The 20,842-nt window shown below is 52.5% G+C and overlaps 1 protein-coding gene across 1 annotated transcript in view; it reads right to left on the reverse strand.

Annotated features, from left to right (window-relative positions):
• SFRP1 (secreted frizzled related protein 1) overlaps nucleotides 1-20,284 on the reverse strand; it is a 42,698-nt gene extending 22,414 nt beyond the window's left edge. The window contains exons 1-2 of the mRNA XM_032838072.1: nucleotides 19,357-20,284; nucleotides 13,970-14,047 (exon numbers count right to left, since the gene is read on the reverse strand). Coding sequence (XP_032693963.1) covers nucleotides 13,970-14,047; nucleotides 19,357-20,284 — 1,006 coding nt within the window. The remainder of the gene's footprint in view (nucleotides 1-13,969; nucleotides 14,048-19,356) is intronic.
• Nucleotides 20,285-20,842: the final 558 nt, after the last annotated feature.

Consider the following 20,842-nt stretch of genomic DNA (forward strand, 5'->3'; position numbering starts at 1 on the left):
GCCCTGGAAATGTGGTCAGGAGAAGGATCCAACATGGAACCAGTCCAAGGAGACGGGGGCTGAGGTCAGGATGCTTAGCAGCCACCCAGGCCCTCAGGAATGCTGACCCACGGGGCAACAACGTGTTGCCCTGTGCTGGACGCCTGCAACCCCAACTCAGTTCTTCAGTTCGGGCATCCAACACACTTTTCATCTGCTACACACACGTAGGCACAAGCTTCTCTTCCACACACGCCGATGATGAAGGCCCAGCGCTCCCAGTGAACACACCTGCGGAGCAGGGAGCCGCCGATCAAGATATTCAATCAGGAAACCCAAGTCACAGAGTTTTTGAGGAAGAAAATAGTACAATTCCAGAGCTGGAAGAAGCGTCAGCGATCCCCTCAGGTAATCCCTTCAGTGTGCTTACGGAACTAGGCTCGGATATTTTAATGAACTGGCCTGAGTCACAAAGCTGTTGAGTGTCAGTACTGAAATGAGATCCTGGGACCCAGAAATTGTGGTATTTTCTATCTCATCACTTATCATCTCCTGGCACAGAGTTCTTATTTTTGTTTTTTGACAGGTGGGTAAACGGAGTCTCAGAGACTTTAAGTGGCTTCCTCAGGCTGACACAGTAGGTGGTAGAACCAGGCCTTGAACTCAGGTCTACACGACTCCTGAGGCTATGTGTGTGCTTTCCAATATACTCTGAAGATCCTTGAGATGACACCACGTCCTTTATGATAATCCCTACTAACCACTCAAATCTGCTAAGGAAATAACTCCTGCCCAGAGAACCAGCGGTTCTAAATGGACTTGTGGCAAACACTAAAATCTAAACACCAAGAGGCCTCGTCAGCATCTGAGGTGAGAAACAAAATACCAGACTCGCAAAGATGGCGCCAGGTTTGCACAAAGACCTGCTATGGAGAAAGCCTTTATAGATGTCCCTAAAGCCTTCCTGAGGTGGGGAAATCCATGGCGTGTTCTCAAAGGCCTCTCTCTAAGGTGCTGGCAATGAGGGAGAGCCTCCGACCTCACCAGCGGAGGCGAACGCCTGGAGAGGCCAGAGTGGCTGCAAGTGGCAGGCTGCTCTTCACCGGGCAAGCCGCTGACGGGCACGACCACGCCCGCTGGGCAGATACACTGCACATATGACAACACGCACATGGCCCTTTGTGCCCCACAGCTACACATGGGCATCCACGTCCACACCTCCCACCTAGCCACACACGCACAGGTGTGAGCACACACGTGCCCCACCTGTGGCCTCTCCCCCTGCCCCTTGTTACCGCCACAGCCCCTCTCACCTCCCTCGTCTAGAAAGCCCCCGACGCCGGCACTGACTCAGCCACTCGGCCAATACTGTGCACAGTGCAGTGATGACGGGGCTGGCTCCAGAAATACTGCGTTTGCTGCCTGCCCAGGCCACTAACAAGGTCTGGGGAGAATCATCAGGGCAGTTTATGACGGCTCCTAATGATGACTGCTCTTGGTAATGACCGGCTTGGCCGAGACCCGCCTAGGAGCGGATTACAAGCTCTGGCTCCCGCTTCACAAGCCCAAAACAAAGTTTTCCCGGGGGGGGCCCTGACCGCAGCAGATGGCCGGCCCCCTCCCCAGCTGCCTGGGCTGCGGGCTGACCTCATCAGGCCAGGCATCGGGGGCTCCTTCAAGTGGGTGGCCCAGAGCTGGCCCAGGCCTGGCTGGCACTGCCCTGGGTCCTCTCCTAAGGGATGTGATTTGAGGGCTTCTCTCTTGCTCCTCCTCACTCTTACCCACGGACTCGCCTATCCAAAATATTTTGCCTGAATTTCTGCCGTTAGCATTGTATTACTTTGGGTTAATGAGTACCTCTCTGGGCTCCCTCTCTGCCCAAGGTCTTCTTTTAAGATGTGAGTAAAAGTAACATTCCAAAAGAGGCTCCCTATACCTCTTCAGGCCAACAAGATGAATGTTCTGTTCCTTGCCGTGGCATTCAAGGCCCTTCATGACCTGACTCTTGCCTACTTTGTCAATCTCACTTCTAAATGTCTGCCTCCACACAATAGGCTGACTGTGAAGAGACTCACTGTTCCCCAATATGCAGATACTGTCGTACCTCCACGTCTAGACCTCTGCTGGGCCCTCCACACAGACCGTTCTTCCTACTCCCATCTTTTCAGCCTGAGAAACTCCTACCAATACCTTGGAGAATACCACACAGTGTCTCCTCTCTGGAGCTTTCTCTGACCCCTCCCTGTGTTCCCACAGCCCTCTCTTCCTAGCTATTCCAGGAACCTGAGTGTAAGATGACACGGTATGATGTGTTTCTGTTTCCCGCTCTGTGTCCCCTCAGAAAGTAAGCCATCTGAGGCCAGCAACCCCATCCCAATTAACCCACCCAGCCACTCTTCCACACAATAACCAGGGGTGAAGCTGACGTAGGACACGTCCTCAATCCGGGCATTTATTAAACCTCTACTCACATGCCATTAGCTCAAGGAGGCACTTCCACCTCAAACGCAAGAAATGCCACGAGGGCTGAGTTCCAGGCCTGGGAGCAGAACAGAAGCACCTTGGGGAAGCCCATGGCCAGCTGGAAGTTTTGGCCACCAGAGGGCTCTAGGAATGGGGCAGGGGGAGCTCAGCCACAGAGAGACCCCCACCTCCCCCTCCAAAACTTATCAGCGCCTACTCAGTCAGATAGAGGCACAACCAAGTGGGCTGCTCTCACCACATTAGGAGGAGGCTTTGTGCAAGACTCCTTACTTAGGATCCAGCATAAAAGGCCCTACAGGATCAAATTGGCCCTACTAAAATCTCCCCTTGTCTGTACTTATCTGCATGGGTATGAGCGAGCTTCTGGCCAACCAAGGTTTTCCTCCCTCGCCAAGGGCTTACCTGAGAGCTCAGAAGACCTGCGGGGAGGAAGAGACTGTCTCTTTGGCTTTGACTATGGGAGTCCCCTCTTCCCGGGTCCTGGGAAGAAATGATCCAAACACTTGTGTGTGTGCGACTGGAATCTCCTTGGGTGTGGATCCCAAAGTCCACAACTGTAGTACAAAGTATTAGCAAGGCCATATGCTCAGTACAAGTTCAACCACAGTCTGTTGAATTCAGTCTGTGCAAGAGCGCACACTGCAGGTAGATTTGCAGAAGAAAACACGCACACATATATGCATCATATACCTGTTTCTAAATGACTACAGATGAGAGTAAAGAAGCTGTAACCTGAGAGGCTGGACGCTGACCCGCGTGGGGGACCGGGCAGGCATCTGAGCCTTTTTGCCCGTCTGCATCTCAGAATACAGGCAGTAACTCTTCCTGGTTAGCCTTGCTCTCTCTGGGTGCAAGCGGTCACGGCTTAGGTCAGGGTTAGAGGCTGCCCTCATCCAGGCCCCTCTCTTCCACGTCCCAGCACCTTGCCCACAGCAGAGGGCAATACTTAATGACGGACCCCCTTTCCTCCTGCAGCCGTGTGAGGCCTGGGAGGTGTCTGGGGCCTGTGGCCACACTCAATGGGTAACCACCGTAACACACCTGCTCATTCCAACTCCTCCGGGAGCAGGCCCAGAGCTGGGGACCTCACTCTCCCAGGAGGGGATGCAGACAGCACAAAAGCTAACTCCTCCCATCACACCTCAGCTTGGGCGGGCTCTACGTCCGGTCCCCAAGTCTTGAGCCAGGCCCAAGCCCTAAGGCAGATCTCGGTTGTGAGAGCTGACAAATGATATTCTCTACCCATATTTGTTTACCTGAATTGGGTTTTGTCATTTGAGAATTGTTATTTGTTTGGGGTCTTCCCTCCTTTCCCAGCCCTTATTTCCTGACACCAGGAATGCCCATCTTTACTTTCTCTATTCATCTTGAGTCTGAAGTGAGAATACTCTTGCCTCTGGTCAGCTTCCCTGAATCTCTCCAGCCTCGACAGAACACCCTCCCTCCACAGGCCTGAGAGCATCTGAAGTCACCAGAGAACAGAGACAAACAAGCATGACCAAGGCCTGCCTCATCCACCAGATTCTTAAATTCATTGAGGATGAGAAACAGGTCCTTGGCTCAAAGCAGAGACCAAAGGAAGCCCAGAAGGAGGGCAGGCAAGTCTCTGGGTCCAGGAGGTCTGCGTGGCCACTGCCCACAGGGACGGCTACGGGAGGCCGCTCACTTTCCGGGTGCCTGCTGTCTCTTCGGGTCCAAGTGCTGATTCCAGGCTCCCGTTTCTAACTCTGCTGCCACAGACACAGAGATAGGGCTTCCTTCAGTTCTAAAGCCACTTCCAGAAGCTGAATGGATCTGTTGTGGAAGACACACGGGCACATGAACGCATTTTCAAAGGCTCACAAAGAGAACAGAAGACATCTGAGGTTCTCCCAGAAGGCTATGACCTGGAAAGCACGCTGATGAAGGACAAGAGAGAACCAGAGAAAGCCACTCTCGTAATCCTGTGCGAGCAAGCGAGAGCACAGAATAGGAGAAGCTGGTTCCTCATTTTTCCCCACTGCCAAAGCTCCATTCTGACATCTCTTTACAACTCACAGACATCCTTTCAGAACTGGCCAACAATTTCCCTTAAGTCATGCCCTAAAGAAATACTTGATTCCCCTCAGTATGTACAGGCCGGTGAGTAAGCACCTGTTACCTGCACACCCAGCCCTCAAGAGCCCTTAGAACAGCCTGGCCCCATGCGCCTGCAGCCCCTCCCAACCCAAAAAGCCAGCACCAATCACTCTCAAGACTTAAACATGAACACAGAGGCTCTCTCTGCCCTTGAGCCCAGACCTCCGCCCCAAATACCCTTACCAAGGACACAAACGTCAACTCTCCTCCTGGGTCCTGGCTTCCTCTCCCTGACCCACTAAAGAAGTCAAGATGAGAGGGACCCAGGGTGGTGTCTAAGTTACAGGAGGTCCCTAGGAACACCTTCAGCTCAGTCCTGCAATAGGGACCCCACCCAAGGCCAGGGTAATCTAGAAGCTCCAGACTCCTGGACCAGGGCTGTCCGAGAACAAGCTGTTTCTAATTCAGCAGTCCCTCCCCAAAAAGCCACTCTACACGATGACCACCACATCTTCCTTTGAAAGACCTAGAAGGCTTTCTTTCCTCTCTTTTCTTTTCTACCACCCTTCATGTGTTCATTCAGTCCCTCTCTCAAACATGTCCTGGGCACTGACAGAGCCAGACCTGCCCTCTCTATTCCAGAAGGATTGCTTGCCAGCAAGCAAAGCCAATGGCCCCAGGGACACATCTGTACGACTCTTTGCGGCTACTGTTCAAGCTCAGCAGAATTCACCAGGTGATTCCAGCCCCCAGTCCTGCATCCCAGCCCCGGCGTCCTGCCAGTTTGGTCCCACGGATGTCTGTCTTCCAAGAAACCTAAGCTGGGCCGCTTCAGGTTCGCTTGCCTCCTCACACATCCCAGGCTGCTTGTGTGATGCTGACAACAGCCATCCTGAGGCTTGCCGCCTCCAACCCCATCCCGTGAACCAGGAAGTCTCGGGTGCCAGCCCCAAGTGGCACTTGAGCCCCGGGAGGCCCACCCAGCACAGGACACTCCCACCCCTGAGGGCCCTGCCAGGTCTTGCTCAGGGCCAGGCCACCACACCAGGCCCTCTGGGCCAAGGCGGAAGTGACAGTGCTAGTGACAGGGGAGGCCTCTTACACAGCAAAGCTATCGCTCAAATATTTATTGTATGTGTCTGGCTTTCACACGGAATCTGCAACCTGCCAGTTACCAGTGTTTACCTTGGTAGAAATTCACGGGAAATTTTAGTCCAAACAGGCCCAGAGTTTATTTTACTGCCAGATAAACAACTTTCTTTGATAAATCATCCGTGTGACAGTGTTCCTGAAAGACTAAACAAAGATTTCAAACGTAATCTATAGGCCTTTCAGAAGTCTTCCAAAGCTAAGGCCTCCTTAATTGGCTGCTCAAAGCAGGCTAGGGCAGGGCAAGGGCCTGACATTTCTTCGGCCATTTGTTCTCCTTTAAACACACACAAATTGGAGCTTCTGGTTCATTTCTGCAAAACTGGATGGAATTTACCAATATTTAAATGCTTGCTTGCTTCTCGAAAGAAGCCTGTTTTTTGGTTAAAGGGAGTGCATCTCACAAGTTTCACAAGGCCGTTGTTGGAAAAGAAGCAAATGCGCTGGGGAACCAGCTTGAGAAAAAGAGAGGGGAGGGCATTAGAACACACAGGGCTAAACAGAACCCAATAAATTAGGAGCAAACTCGTATCAGGAATTAGATTTCTAAAAATCACACAAAAACAAACAAACAAAAGACCTTCAAGAGGCACATCCTGAAACTGCTTACACGGTCCGTCCATGCCTCAGGGGTGTCATCAAACTAAAACCCAGGTCTGACTTCCAGAATACATGGGGTTGTTTTCTGTTTGGTTTGGGTTGGGTTGGATTTGTTTGAGTTTTGTTAACTATAGCACCTTGAAGCTGCAGAGAGCTTTTCAAGTTTTTCCTAGTGGGCTTTTAAAAAGCCTTCTTTAGTCTAATCCTCTGCTAACCAGAGAATTAACCAGAACATTCCATTCCATTGCCTAAAAATTTTTGCCAAACAAACTGATTTCACTTGTGCCAAAATCTTCCTACCTAGGCTCATTTCCATCCTGAAACTATTCTTTCCAACGAGAAGAGATAATCGTGATTATGGACTGAGCTGCGGCCATACTCCAGGCACCCCACACTTTTGACTCAAAGTCAATTCTCCCTACCACGCAGTAACACGGGCATCACCAGTAACATTTTGCAAGCAAGGAGACAAGCTGGGGGACGTTAAGAAACTCTCTCGTGGTTGCTCAGTTTATAGGGTTGGGATTGAATTCAAGTCTCCCTGGCCCAAAGCCTATGTTCTTTATACTCTACTGCACTGCCTGCCTCTCCACAAAGGAAGAAACCAAAGATTGCTGAACCTTTTCCATGCGGTGGGTGCACCTATCAGTCCATTTACATCCCACGGGCTTTGAAAGCCATGAAGGAGCCCCCTGTATCCCCTTCCCACGGACCTTCCATTCCCACGGACTTCACCATTCCTGGCAGGAGGGGACCTTGAAGGCATGGGGGTACATGAAGGAGGACAGGTATGAAATGGATCAGCAGCCCAGGTAAATGTTGGTGGGGACAGAAACCTTCATAGACACCAGGAAGAGCAGCCTTGGATGATCACATGACAAACTCTTTATCGGAGTCTTACTTTTCTCAGTCCCTGAGATGAGCCTTGGACTGGCTGACCTTTGAGGTTCCATCCAGCTCGGCATGTCTTTAGAATGACAAAGGGATACAAATGAGCAGTGAGGCCCCCAAAGACATGGGCCACTTGTGCGTGCGGGCTGTGAACAGCACCCCCCTTCCCAAACTATCCCTTCCCGCCTCCTTTCTCCACCCACATCCAGAAAAGCTTCAGACAACAGAGGAGAAGCTGAGGGTCGGTCCTTGTCACTCCCCTTCTCCATGACTGCCTATCCACGCATCAAAGGATAAGGGTGACGTTTTGCTAAGTGAAATAAGCCAGATGCAAAAGGACAAATATTGCCGGATGCCACTTACATGAAATAACCAGAATTGTCAAATTCATAGAGACAGAAATGAGATGGTGGTTTCTGGGGGCTGGGAGGAAGGGCGATGGAGAGTTAGTGTTTGATGGTCACAGAGCTTCAGTTTGGGAGGACGAAATCTATCCAAAGATGGCTGGCAGGGAAGGCTGTGTGACAATGTGTGTGTACTTAATGCCACCGAACCATACACCTGACAGAGATGGCAAATATCATGTTATGTATATCTTACCATAATAACTTTACCAAGAAAAGAAAAGAAAAAAGATAAGGAGGCTTAAGAAATGGGGCAGGGCCACACCTAATCAGAGAAGCACCAGCTGGAGAGGACCTCATAGGACACCCACCCACACAGTTGGGCCACTGACTGTCCCAGGGAGTAACCGAGTCAGACCTGCACTTGGCCACAAGGAGGGGAGGTCATGCGTCAGCCAATCCTGAGCCAATCTTGCCTACAGTGAAATCTTTGTCTTAGGACAAAGAAAAGCAATCCCTTCGACATGACACAAGGAGGGCACAGGGTTGCAAACAGAATGAGGTTTGGAAAAGAGTTCAGTAAATATGGTGAGAGCAGAGGACGGAGAGCTCCCGAGATGCACCTCTCGCTGCTCTGGGGAGAGCCACGAGGGAGGTCCCACCTGCCCCAGACAGGTGGCTGGATACTTCCGTCCCTGGAAGCATCGCCGCAGTGAATGTTTAGTGAGTCTGGCCTGGGTTCCCGACACACTGTCGCCTCTGCTCCTTACCAAAACCTATGAAAATCGAGGGAAACGGAGGCCTGGAGATGGGGAGAGATTTGCCCAGTGTTGCAAGGCATGCGCATAGCAGCAGAGGAAGGACTGAACTCAGTTCCGGGAAACGCGGTTCCCCATCCCCGGCTCCTCGCTGTCTCATACTTCAGTATACTATCCCAGGCCTCACTATGCTAACACAGTGATTCTCACCGAAATTCGCTTTACCCAAGTATTTTTGTGCCCACCAGAGCCAAGAGAGAATCAGGCACGGAGACAGGAAGCACAGCGCTCACCAGAAGGGAGAATGTGGCTCTTCCCCACCTTTGCCCTGACGTTCCTTAGCCTGGCTTCAGAGTGCAAAGTGGTCCCCGTGTGACCTCAGCCTGAACTGCCCAGGGCCTGATTCTCTGGCCAGGACCCCAGGTTTGGGTTCTGCACAGACAATCTCCAATCCAACACCACAGGTGAGCAGGGAATGGACATCACCAGCAACCCAGTCAACCAAAGGCTTCAAGGCTCCTTGATTCAGCCACAGCCCATGCGCTGGACAGCACGCCCCTGGGCATGGACAGGAAAGCTACTCAGAGCAGGACCCAGGCTGCGACCTGTGGGCTGTGCTTTCCAGGGATTGAAAGCACCGACCCCACATTTTCCCTCACACGAAGTGCCTCAATGAACCCTTCCAAGTATTTACAGATCTGTGGATGGGAGACTATCTCAGAAGCCTTCAGCCTGCCGACTCCACCCCAAGAGCTGTATGCCTTCTGCCTTATTTAACTACACTTTCACTGAACTCGGTTTCTGGACGTGAATGCTTCTGTTTAGTTTTTAACATCCACGCATATACACTCCATCACCCAAAACAGGGCATGAAGTTTTCCTTGAAATTACTAAATGTGTTGTCCACAGCCACCTGGAAAGAAGCTTTCTCCTTTTATTAAACGAAAGAAAGAAAGAAAGAAAGAAAGAAAGAAAGAAAGAAAGAAAGAGAAAGAAAAGAAAAAGGAAGTCCAATTTCCATCCCCCTGCCATCCCGCCGATTCAAATATTCATCGGGCAAACGTTTATTTCATGCCTACTGTGGGGAAGAGACTGTTCCTAGGGCTGTTGAAGTACAAACAGGACTTGTTTTGTTCATTCTAAGACACGGATTATCTTCACATTTTACCATGAGGCATGCTTCCTTTGTCACTGGTCCAAAACGAACAGTGCATCTCATAATGAATGGGCAACTCACATTAGGTAAAATAGGGTGCCAGATACAGACCCCACTCTCCAGCGGCTTATAGAAGTTACAGTTACCGTGCTGGTAGCCAGTTTCCCTCACCTCAGTGGGAGGAAACCCGGGGTTTAGCTTGAAAAGGCTGAACCCGCATTTTGCAAGAGATCGAACTGCCCTTCGGAGTAAACCGCTGTGCCTCCAAAGCAGCACAGCCAACACACCTTGAAAGAAGAGTGAGGCAGAACAAGAACATACTAGTGAGGGTTCAGGAACCTCTGAAAAGATTTCTTCTAGGAAACACTCCCAAAGGCTAAAGGTGAGAGCCGGTTTCTTTCCTTTCCTATTTGACTCCTTCTGCCCTTACAAAGTATGGTTTTACTCTTTATGAGGAAACATAAATGGGGAAAAAAAAAAAAAGTCCTTCCAGAAGGCAAGGAAAATTTGGGGGGGGCAATGAAATCTTTTTTTCCACAGCAAGTAAATACTGGGGTAAAGGAGTTGCCACCCGAACTCTCAGGCTCAAGAAAACTGGAGAAGCCGGCACGAGAGCAAGTCCTGAACTACCGTAGCAAAAGGCGATCATCGTGCATGCTTCTAGCAGAAAAGCTTAAGGGTCTTTACAGATACTGGAGAAGCTACAGACACCAGCCGGGGGCAGGGTCCTAACCTCCCAGCAATTATAAATGAGCTCTTTACACCCGTGGGATAAGCTAATGCGAAGGAAAGATGCCTAAGAGCACCAAGTTGCTAACAGCAAAATTACTAGTGAGGCAGCCTGTTTAAGAGAAAGGAGGCGGCACCCTGTTGTCACAGAGCAGGGAAGGCCCAGAGCACAAAACGCAGAGCAGCGTGTCCCAACTTCAGTACAACAGGCAAGCTGGCCACCATGCCGAATTCAGAGACTTTGCACCATCTAACTTTCAGCTTTCCCACATCTGGCGCTTGATCCAGCCTGATCCAGCTGCATTCCTGAGTATCAGCTCACAGGTGTTTCTACTGATGCTTTTCCCTGTTGGGGAAAAACAGTGCGCTCGGAACTTGGGGTGGGGGCTTGCGCGGGGGTGTACGGTGCAGAGGTAGAGAGACTAGTGGCCAGACAGACCTGCCAGAGATTTAAAAACGCACCACCTGGGAAAGAGTGTTGGGCCTTGCACGCCCCACTCCACGGAGGCTGCGGGGTTCCGAGGATGCGTTGGCAGGAAGGCGAGTGTGTGTGCTGACCCAGAAGGAATGCAGCCCCTTATTCCTCGAGCTCACAGAAAGCCTTCCAACAACCTGATGTCTTCCCACCAGGGATGTCAGGGCCACTTAAGGCAAAGTTTGATCCCTAGAGCAGGGAGGAAAACCTTCTTTTTCTTCTCTGTTGTGTGTCAGCTTGCCCTGCTGAATTTCTTTGTTTCCTAACTGAATCCCATCAGCGTGGCTGACTGCCTTGCTTGCTTGAAATGAACTGAGCTAAGAAACAAGATTCTCAACAAGGCTGCATTCTCCAGGATGCTGAGAAGGGCAGAGTTAAGCTCAGCCCCTGCAGAGTGGAGGAAAATAAAATCCTATTTATTGTCTTACAAGAACATCAGAAACAAAAAAACAAGAAGTCTCTCCTGCACCCAGTTCAAAGAAGCCTGGCATACGCCATACCCGTGTTGAGGGGATAAATGCCTCATGGCAAAGCCCCGTGGCTGTTCATCTTCTCTTAAATGAGGAAGGCAGCATGCCAGAGCATGGAAGAACTCCAGGTGGGAACGTCAGATTCCTTGTTTATGAAGTAAGTGGACTGGATATGATGACCTGTATGGTCCAGGAGGACCTCAGACCTTCTCTGAAGCCGAGAAGAAAACCATCTCGGGGCAAATGGAACACAGTCTCAAACAACCCATCAGTCAAATCCGCCAAGACCTGACGAGCTATTAAAATAAGATCTACCCCTCCCTCCTATAAGCAGTAAGCAGGTGGCTTGCTGACTTAGTAGGCAGCTACTACAGTGGGCAAGGACATCCGTCCCAGGGAAGTAGCCTGAGCACCCTCTAGAGCACTGCCCTACGCCATGGGGTCAACCTTCCACCTTCAAATTCCTCCCCAAAGCCTGCCTCTTCAGCCCAATTCCGGGGAATGTCTCTCATGGACCTAGTTGCCACAAAACCCTCAGTGGCCAGAATTTTGGTAAGTGGGAGTGGAGGGAGGAGACTTGATGACAAGTTCAGGTTGGTGAGTTCCAAAGACTCTGAGCATAAAGACACGGATTCTCTTCTGGCAACTCCTTAACGTTAACTTGGCCTTGAGTTCCCACAGCCCCCTCCTTGGCTGGTTAGTTCTCAAATGACGCCATGACTCTCCAGGAAATCATCGATTAGTGTTTGGTCAGTGTTTAAGAAAAAAATTTTAATTAGATTGTAATTTGCTCGAGGTAAGTATTTTTGAGTATGGCGTCTAGCACAGCCCTTTGTCCTCCAGAAATGTCAAATGAATGGATACATAAATCAATGAATGACCAGATACATTGGATTTCAGCTCCTGACTAGGAAGGCAAGGCAGATCAATCACCTCCTCCACACTCTGAGTTCCCAAGCTTTCCATCACTCTTCCCTTATAAGTTGAGCCTGACGGAAGTCACAGGAACATAAAGCATCAGCTAATATATTACTTTTCAGAGCTTGCTTTAATATTGTTTCCTGGATTTGCGCAAATATCAGCGGGCCGACTTCTAAAAGTGAGTGTGCTCCTTTACAATATCTGAAGAGGATCCAGGAAATCGAAACCTGGACCTTTGGTTATCCCTCGAAAGGATTCTTTGGGCTCTCGGCCATATCTCAACAGATTCCTTCTGCCCCGGTCAAACCGCAAAAGGCTTCTTGTCAGGATTTCTGAGAGATTTTCTTTTCTCTGTCCCAAATGCACCTTTGGGAAGGAATCTCAACCCCATTTGTGGAAGAAAAAGCTTGTTGTTAACACAGTATGGGGCTGTGCACCCAAAGACGCTCCAGTGGGAGGTCTGCCGGCTCAGCTGGGCTCTCGGCACCCCTCGAGGAAGCAAGGGCAAAAGTACTCCCGGACGATGGAAGGGCCACAGAGTCCGCACACGTGACCTCAGATGCCTTCTACCCTTTCCCTTCCGGTTCATTTAAAACGGCAACCAGAAAAAAAGGAGGTGCCTCAAAGACAGGCCAGAAATTGCACCCTAGACCAATCTTCCTAGAAGTCCCGCAGGCCCCCGCCAAGGGCAATGGAGGCTGAGATGTCTCGTGCACAAACAAAGCGCACAAGGCGTATCCGTCCTCAAGACGCTATCAGGGGCAAAGGGTCTGAGTTCTCCCACATCCGTCCTCAGTCACGAAGACAATCCTGAGAATATGCATGTCACGGGTACAATTTCCTTCAACTTGCATGTGCAGGTCACATGCATGAGAATCGGACACAGCCCTTGGCCCGTGCAAGAAGGCCTTTCTGTATGCTTTATTATGTTTGGTTAGTGAAAACATGGAATAGGTCACCCTGAGGGGCCAAGGACCCACGTTACCTACCGTTCTGCTCTTCCTGGTAAGAATTCTGCAAGAACGCCCATCTCAGAGACACGCGGCAGGCATCTCGAGAAAGGCACTGCTCAGTGTCCGGCTGAACCTTCCTTCAGCAAAGCGGGCCTGGTCCCACAGGCAGAGCCAATTCTCGGCATCCGCATGAATTAGAAGGAGGCGGCCTTCCAAACGGAGGTGGTCGACATTTACCGTTCCCAGGGGAGACAGGCTCAGGGTGTCTGGAGCTGTTCAGGCCTTCTATGAGGCTGCCTACAGGGGGCCATCCCTGAAAAGCCCCCTGAGATCTGCTCCCCAGACTGCATCCAGCACGTCACCTGGGGCTGTAAGGGCTGATCTGGAATTAACCCGGAGTGGTTTGGGAAGAAGGGAGAGAATTCCCACTACTGGAGGGAGATCACTTTTCTGTGTCAGGAAGGACCTGATGGGGACCCCTCTGAATGCCCCAGCGGCTGGACTCCCCTCCCCAGGGGCTGGGGGGTGCAGGTGGGCAGGAACCTGTGCCGCATTTCAGAGCCTGGGCAGAGAGGTGCTGACACCTAGGGGTGGATGGAGAAAGAGCCAGTGTGGAGGGAAGGCCAGCCAAGCAGCTGGTGGGATCTCCTGGGTCCAGCTCCTGGGAGCATCCAAGGATGGGTGTCCCTCCCTAACTCTTCCCCCTCTGTCCTCAAGTCCTCCACCTTCCACATCTAGGGAAGGTCCCCAAAAACCTATCCAGGAATCCCTCAAACAGAAGGGCAGAAGCCAAGTTTGACCTCAGTGAAAACAAGCCCGTTCTACACCTTCTCCAGATTTCCATGGGCCTGAGAAAAGCAGCCATTTTGGGGAGAATGAAGGGAGAGAATATAAAGTTCCAAAAAGAGGCACCCACAGGCTCTCTGCTCCCCAGGGACACAGACCAGGGGGAAGCAGGGACTAGGCCAGACCTCCCAGGGGTGGCTGGGGAAGTGTTCTTACCAAACTCGCTCGCACAGAGATGTTCAATGATGGCTTCAGATTTTAACTCGTTGTCACATGGAGGACACACAGTTGTGCCTAGGAAGGGAAAGGAGGAGAAAGAGGAGCCATGAGTGACAGAGATTGTGATCTGGAAGGAGCCAGCCCTGGGGAAGAGGTCAGCCCTAAGACCAGGCTGAAAGTAATTAAAGGTCTTCTGAAATTTCTGAAGAGCAACTGGAGAATCAGAGTCCTGGGGCCCTGGACCCAATGCCAGACAGACACAGCCTCTTTCTTTCTTTCTATCTTCCTTCCTTCCTTCCAAGATTTTATTTATTTATTTGACAGAGAGAGAGGGAGAGAGAGCACAAGCAGGGGGAGCACCAGAGGAGAAGCAGGCTCCCCGTAAAGCAAGAAGCCCGATGCGGGGCTCAATCCCAGGACCTCAAGATCATGGCCTGAGCCAAAGGCAGACGCTTAACAGACTGAGCCACCCAGGTACCCCCAGACACCATTTCTTGAAAACCTGGGGGCTTGAACTGTGGAATACGGCACAACCATTTAAACCAACCTTATCGGGGCGGCGTGTGAACTGTGGCTAGACGGGGAGTGCTCACCTATTCCAGCCGTTTGCTTCTGGTTCTTTCTCCCCTAGTCCTTAACTATCCCTCTCCGATCCCTGCCCCCTTTCCCATTCCCAAACTTCCAAAGGGACAGCAGATCAATCTGACCTGCTCCCTAGGAGCCAAGAAGGAAACTCACCAGACACACCAACTCAAGCTGTCGGCCTGAGCACCCCTCTCCAAAAGGGCTATTGCAGTGCGAGTTCCTGCCTGCGCTGGGGTGGGAGGCAGGAGCAGCTGGGTGGGGCTGGGGCTGGGGGCAGCAACAGGCGAGAGCTGCCAAATGGGAGAGCCGGGAGGGAGGGGGGAGCAGGAGGACCCTCTGAAGGCATTTTCACAACACTGTGAAGTGCTTTGAAGAGGAGGTGTGTGTGTGTGTGTGTGTGTGTGTGTGTGTGTGTGTGAGGCATGAGGGCCGCTGTGGGCACAGGGGAAGCAGACTTCTGAGGCCAGGGACAGAGGCCTCCTCCAGGCCCAAATGCTGCTGGAGGGGGATTCCCCCAGGGGGTAGAGTGCCTCTGTGGGAGGACAGGGAAAAGGCGGGACAGTGGACTCCCCAGACCATCCCCTCCATCATCCATCGGCCACTAGGAGTTTAATCCATGATCTAGGAAATCTAGCACATTCGAAGGTCACTCCACCCCGGCAAAGCACGGAGGGGCCAAGCCAGGGTGGCGCTGAGAAGCAGAGGAAAGTCACCCCGAAGTACAATGGTAAAATCGAAGGCCCTTTGTCCTCCTCCTCCTCCTCCCCTGTCCTTTCCAGTGGCCTCCGTGGCAGAGTCTCCTGTCCGTGATGTCCCCTGGGGCTCATCACCATCACCAAGGTGGTAACACTATGGAGGGAGCTGCACAGCCCTGCCAGGCCAGCGCTGCCCCCCCAGGACATACCCAGTCCTCAGCTGGTCACCCCCACTTCCAAGCAGGGTCCCCCTGTGGCCCAGCAGGGACCACACCCTTTCATCTTTCTTAGGATTCCTCTCCCACCTTGGCTCCATACCCAGGGCCAAACACCATCTAATTCTCAGTGCGGCAAGAGCCACAGCCATACTCCAAGCAGAAGACTGTGTGGCTCTTTTGGCCCAGAATTTGGAAATTTGCTTTTCAGCCAGAACTTGAAATTAGGTCCTGGAGGTAGTTTTTCTGACAAAGGGAAAAACTTACCCAGAATTTTGCATTATGGTTCTTGCTTCCTTGGGGAGAAAAACAGGGAAAGGAGGTCCTGAAGTATGGGAAGGACCATGTTACCTATCCCAGGAGGGTGAACCGGGCTTTGGGATTTTCCTTGTTTTCTTTTTCTTTTTTTTTTTTCTTTTTTTTTTTTTAAGTAGAAGTTACCACACTGTAAGTTTCTATGAATATAATCTTGACTGAACAAGTAGCAGGGCCCCGGCAGTGAGACTATCAAACACTGTCCCCAGGGCACACTCCCATCACCCCTCTGGACCCTCTGAGTTCCCTGACAGGCTCTGTAGCCAAAAGGGGCATTTTCCTCAGGCCCACCAATGAACATTTGACCTTCAGCGCCTCTCAAGGTAGAAACAGCTCACAGGGTGAGCTAACCCCCATCTTGACTTTTCTTATGGCCGACTCTGGAGTAGCTTGATCCAGGGAAAGGAGGAATGTGTAAAGCAATATTAATCTATGCCCCCTCTGGTGTGTCCTTGGGGCCCTGCAGGCCACCTCTGTAGGAGAAACCCACCATCCATCTGAGAGGTAGAACTAAACTGCTGTTTGAAGGGAGATTTAAAATAATGTTTAAAGCAAGGGAACCCAAAACTGAAGAACTTTGTGTTTCATTAATATTTTAGGGGGTGGAGAGGAGATGACAGTCCAACACTAGAGTCACGATTAAGTGATTTTTTAAAAATCAGGACACGTGCACACAGCGCTCTCTCTCGCTCTCTCTCTCATACACACACACACACAAATAAACACACACAATTACACACAAACTTTCTCCCTCACACACACAGCAAGTCTTCCCTGGCCAGCTCCTTCACATCCTGAGATGAGACCTTCTGGAGCCTCCCGGAAGACAACGAGAGCACCGTGGGCCCTGCAATCCATGACTAGAACAGCCAGGCTGATCTAACACGCAGCACATCTGAACAACAAAAAATTTAAACTAAAAATATAACCTCGTTTCATACAATTTCAATCAGTGAAACCTGGCTGGAAGGGGAAACCACCATTTCCTGGCCGGGGAATGGGTAGATCTAACGTAAGCGCAAGATGTAGAAAGAACTTTCCTGGAAAGTTGCTAAAGTTATGCTTTTTCTATGCCACACAGGGACAGTTGCTGATGTAGCTGGGGTGTCAGACTTTTGGAGGGAAAAGTATCTTTTGACTTTTCTCTCATTATCAAGTCGATCTTTACTAACACAAGGATCTTAAAGTGTGCCCAATACCCCCAAAACATGCCCAATTACGTATAGAGCATGCCAAGATATGCATTATGCCTTGAAAATTTGGCTTTAATTTCAAAGGCTAAAGAGAAGGGAGAATAAAAGTAGTACCTATGTATTTATTCTCATCCCAAAGTACCAGTTCCCATTCTGGAACCCCAAGCCATAAGCTCATGAGGACTGGTAGTTTGGTCTGTCTCAACCTGCCCCTACACACACACACACACACACACACACACACACACACACACACACACACACACGGCCCTCCCACCTCCAAGCTCAGCTGGCAATGGCCATGTGGCCTCAGAGGAAGTCATTCGGGGATCCTGTCGGGCTCCCTCCCACCAAAGGGGAGGAATGGGTGCTCTCTCCTCTCTGGGCAGAACCTCTCACCAAAACCAATGAGGGGAGAACCAGTTCCCAAGCCGCACACCTGATGGGTCCTCTCAGGGCTCCTCTCTATTTGGGAGCTGGCCTTGGGAGGGTGCTACCCAGGCACTCAGGGGCTGGAGGGTAGGCGAGGGGAGGATGGTACCAAGGCCCAGACTCAGGAGGGGGCAGTCCGGTGGAACAGCAGCCCAGGAGTCAAAGGCAAGAGAGCAAATCTAGGCTATCCCCCCACTCCACTCCAGCCTTTCAGGGCAGCGGGGTGTTGGGTTGGGTGGGAGGATTCTTCCCGTTTTATCCGTAGGCACCTCAGCCAGTCCCCCATCTTCCCCGTAAAAGGTGTTCCCTCAAAGGTCTCCATGTGCAAGGGCTGTTCCCAAAAGACAGCTGGGGGTGGAGCAGAGGCCTGTGGAGCAGAGTGGGCTCATCTCCGGGCGGGCCAGCGGCCAGCCAGCAAGGAAGGGGAGAAGGAAAAGCCTGTGGGCTGTAGAGGATGGCCCCACACGGGCAGAACACGAGTGCTTTGTTTGCTCTAGGTAACCGCTTAGCTCTTGCTCCAAAGGCCCGCAATTCCCCCAGAGGTTAACCCTATGCAGACACCAAGAAGTGGCCGGTGCCCCGGCCCCCCACAGCCAGACTGCCGCCTCTCTCACCCGCCAGGGTCCCAGGCCACCTGGGCCACTTTGGACCAATCTCCTCCCTCCCTAGAACACGCAGGAGCATTTGGGGCTTGCTTTCCCCATACTACCATCGTCACACTGGAAGAGTAAACTCTTCAGAGGACATCTCCCTTTTAGGCATCACTTCAGGATGAACCAAGTCAGCCAACAGCCCGACCCCCACCCTAAACCCCTTCCTCCAACCCCCTCGGGGACATGGGAGCCTATGCTCAGGGCGCCTAGGTATGGTTCCCCATTCCGGACTATAGGACTATGGACACGTCTTTCTTTCAGCCTCAACTCAGCTTCTGAAGAATTTGCTCCTTTAAGTCAAGCCACTGCACTGGATTTTTTTTTTTTCTTGTTTGTTTTGATTCGTTTTTGTTTTTGTTTTTGTTTTTGCCTCTCCGGGAGGGATTCTTTTTTCCCTTCCCCTCCAGAGCTGCCCTTTAAGTGGGAGGGGTTCTAAGAGGAAGCGCAGGCCCCCTCCATGGGGCTGTTAGGAAAGTCTCCAATTTGCGTGGCCCCACTCCCCAAGGAGAGATGAACAATGAGCTAATTGCATTTTTATCTTTCTAATTACCTGAGGATTTGTGTAAATGGGAGAAGCAGGGGGTATGCAAGAATGAGAGTACAGGCTTTCCAGCCCCCCAGCCTCCCCAACCCTGAAAAGGGTGGAGAAACAGAAATCCTGTTTCTAAACTTTTTTTTTTTTTTTTTCCTCAGCCAGTTCTGCAACCCTCCCGGAGCTACTTGGCTGAAGGACTAGCTAAGGAAAGCCCGGGGAAGGGGTAGGGGGGGATTTTTTTTAACCCTCATCCAATTTATGAAAATACACAAAGCTGCGCCTTAGCATTTTCTCGGCCTTTCTGGGCTTTCTACACTTTGGGTTTGGGGTGTTTTATGTTTTTTTTTTTCCCCCCTCCTGGGGCATCCCATCTCGGTGTTAAAAACTTCCACGGGGACTCGGTTCCCTCGCAGAGGGAACAGGCTTTGTCTCAGGTATGAAAAAGCGAGCCTGGATCCCAGTACAGCCGCTCCAGGCACCGCATCGAGCTTGCGAGGGGCCCAGGCGCAGCCGCCGCTGCCGGGCAGGCCAGCCGTGCACCTAGGTCGGCAGAGGTGCCAAGCGACACCTCGGACGAACGAGAGGCTTTTTAAAAACTCGTTCCGCACAGCTTGCGAGCGACCTCCAGGAAGCGCGTCCGAACTCCGGGGAGGAGCGGCCGGGCGGGAGTCCGAGTGGCAGGGGCTTTCCCGCGGCGGGTCCCCGGGGCCCCAGCCCGCTGGGGCTGGGGGGCTCGCGCGCGTGGGAAGGGGCGGCCTGACCTTGGGGCTTGGAGGCTTCGGTGGCATTGGGCGGGGTCATGGCGATGCAGACGTCCCCCTCAGGGAACTTGTCACACTTGAGCATCTCGGGCCAGTAGAAGCCGAAGAACTGCATGACGGGCTCGCACGAGTCGCGCACGGCCTCGCAGAGCCAGCGGCACGGGTAGATGGGCCGGTCGAGGCACACGGGCGCGAAGAGCGAGCAGAGGAAGACCTGGGTTCCGATGTGGCAGTTCTTGTTGAGCAGGGGCACCCAGCTGCTGGCCTGCTGCTTCACCTCGGCCATGGTCTCGTGCTCCAGCAGGTTGGGCAGCACCATCTTCTTGTAGCCCACGTTGTGGCACAGCCGCAGGTCCACCGGGATGTCCACGCACTGCGGCGGCTTGGTGTAGAAGCGCCCGCTCTGGTAGGAGCCGATGTCCGACTGGAAGCTCACGTAGTCGTACTCGCTGGCCGAGCCCGCGGCCAGGAGCCCGGCGGCCAGCGCCAGCAGCACGCCCGAGGCTGCCCAGCGGCGGCCCCCCCGCGCCGCGCCCGCTGCCCATGCTGGCTCGGCGCACTCGCTCCCGCGACGTCGGGGCTGCCTCGGCCGCCTCCCCGCGCGCGTCCCGCCGCAAACTTCCAGCGATCTCCGGGGACAAAAGACACCGTCCCCAGCGCTGCCCGGCTCGGCGGCCGCGCGCTCCTGCCCGGTCCTCGGCGGGTGGCGGCCCTCGGCCTGCGGCGGGAGCTCGCGCGGGGAGGGGAGCGCGCGCGGCGGCCCGAGTGCGGCCCCGGCTCCCGAGCGCGCGGCGGGCTGGCTGGCGGGCGGGCGCGCGGCACCTACTCCGGAGGCTGCAGGACTCGAGTGCCCGGTGCTCCTGTAGCAGCGCCCTCGGAGTCTCCCCGCGCAGCCAATCAGCTCCCGGCTGCGGCGAGGCGCACTCATTCCGCACGTCAGTCACCGGCGCAATTCACCAATCGCTTCGCTGGCAGGGGTGTTCGGGCGACTAGAACTCAACCCCGGTCAACACCCCTTAAAAAACAAAACCAAAATTAAATAAATAAATAGCGGAAGAAGTGGGGAAAGGAGAGAAAAAGGGGAAGAAGAGGACAGGGAGAGAAAGAGGGGATGGATTTTAAAAAGAAAAAGAGTGTGGGGTGGATAAAGAGGGGAGTTAACGCTGGTCCACTTGAGTCGGCTGGAAGAGAAGCAAGAAACCTTAACAAGTACTTACAAATCCACGCGATAATGAAGACTTTTTTTTTTTAATGCTTTTTCCTAATTTCAAGCAGCAGCCCACCAGACAAGCAGCCCACCTCTTTGGTTTTGTCCTTCGTAGCTACAATACAAAAGCAGACGGTTTGGGACAAAACCCAAACCGGGGCTCAGGAAGGCTGAACCCACCGAGGTCTGCTTTTAAATCGCCAGCCAGTCCGGCTCTCGGCTCCCGCAAAACCAAGGGGGAAGGTGTAGATGGGGCTGCTCGCACGGTTCAAAAGGCAG

Source organism: Lontra canadensis, unplaced genomic scaffold (assembly GCF_010015895.1).
Source record: "Lontra canadensis isolate GAN:19392208 unplaced genomic scaffold, GSC_riverotter_1.0 scaffold101, whole genome shotgun sequence".
In the NCBI taxonomy this organism is placed as follows: domain Eukaryota; kingdom Metazoa; phylum Chordata; class Mammalia; order Carnivora; family Mustelidae; genus Lontra; species Lontra canadensis.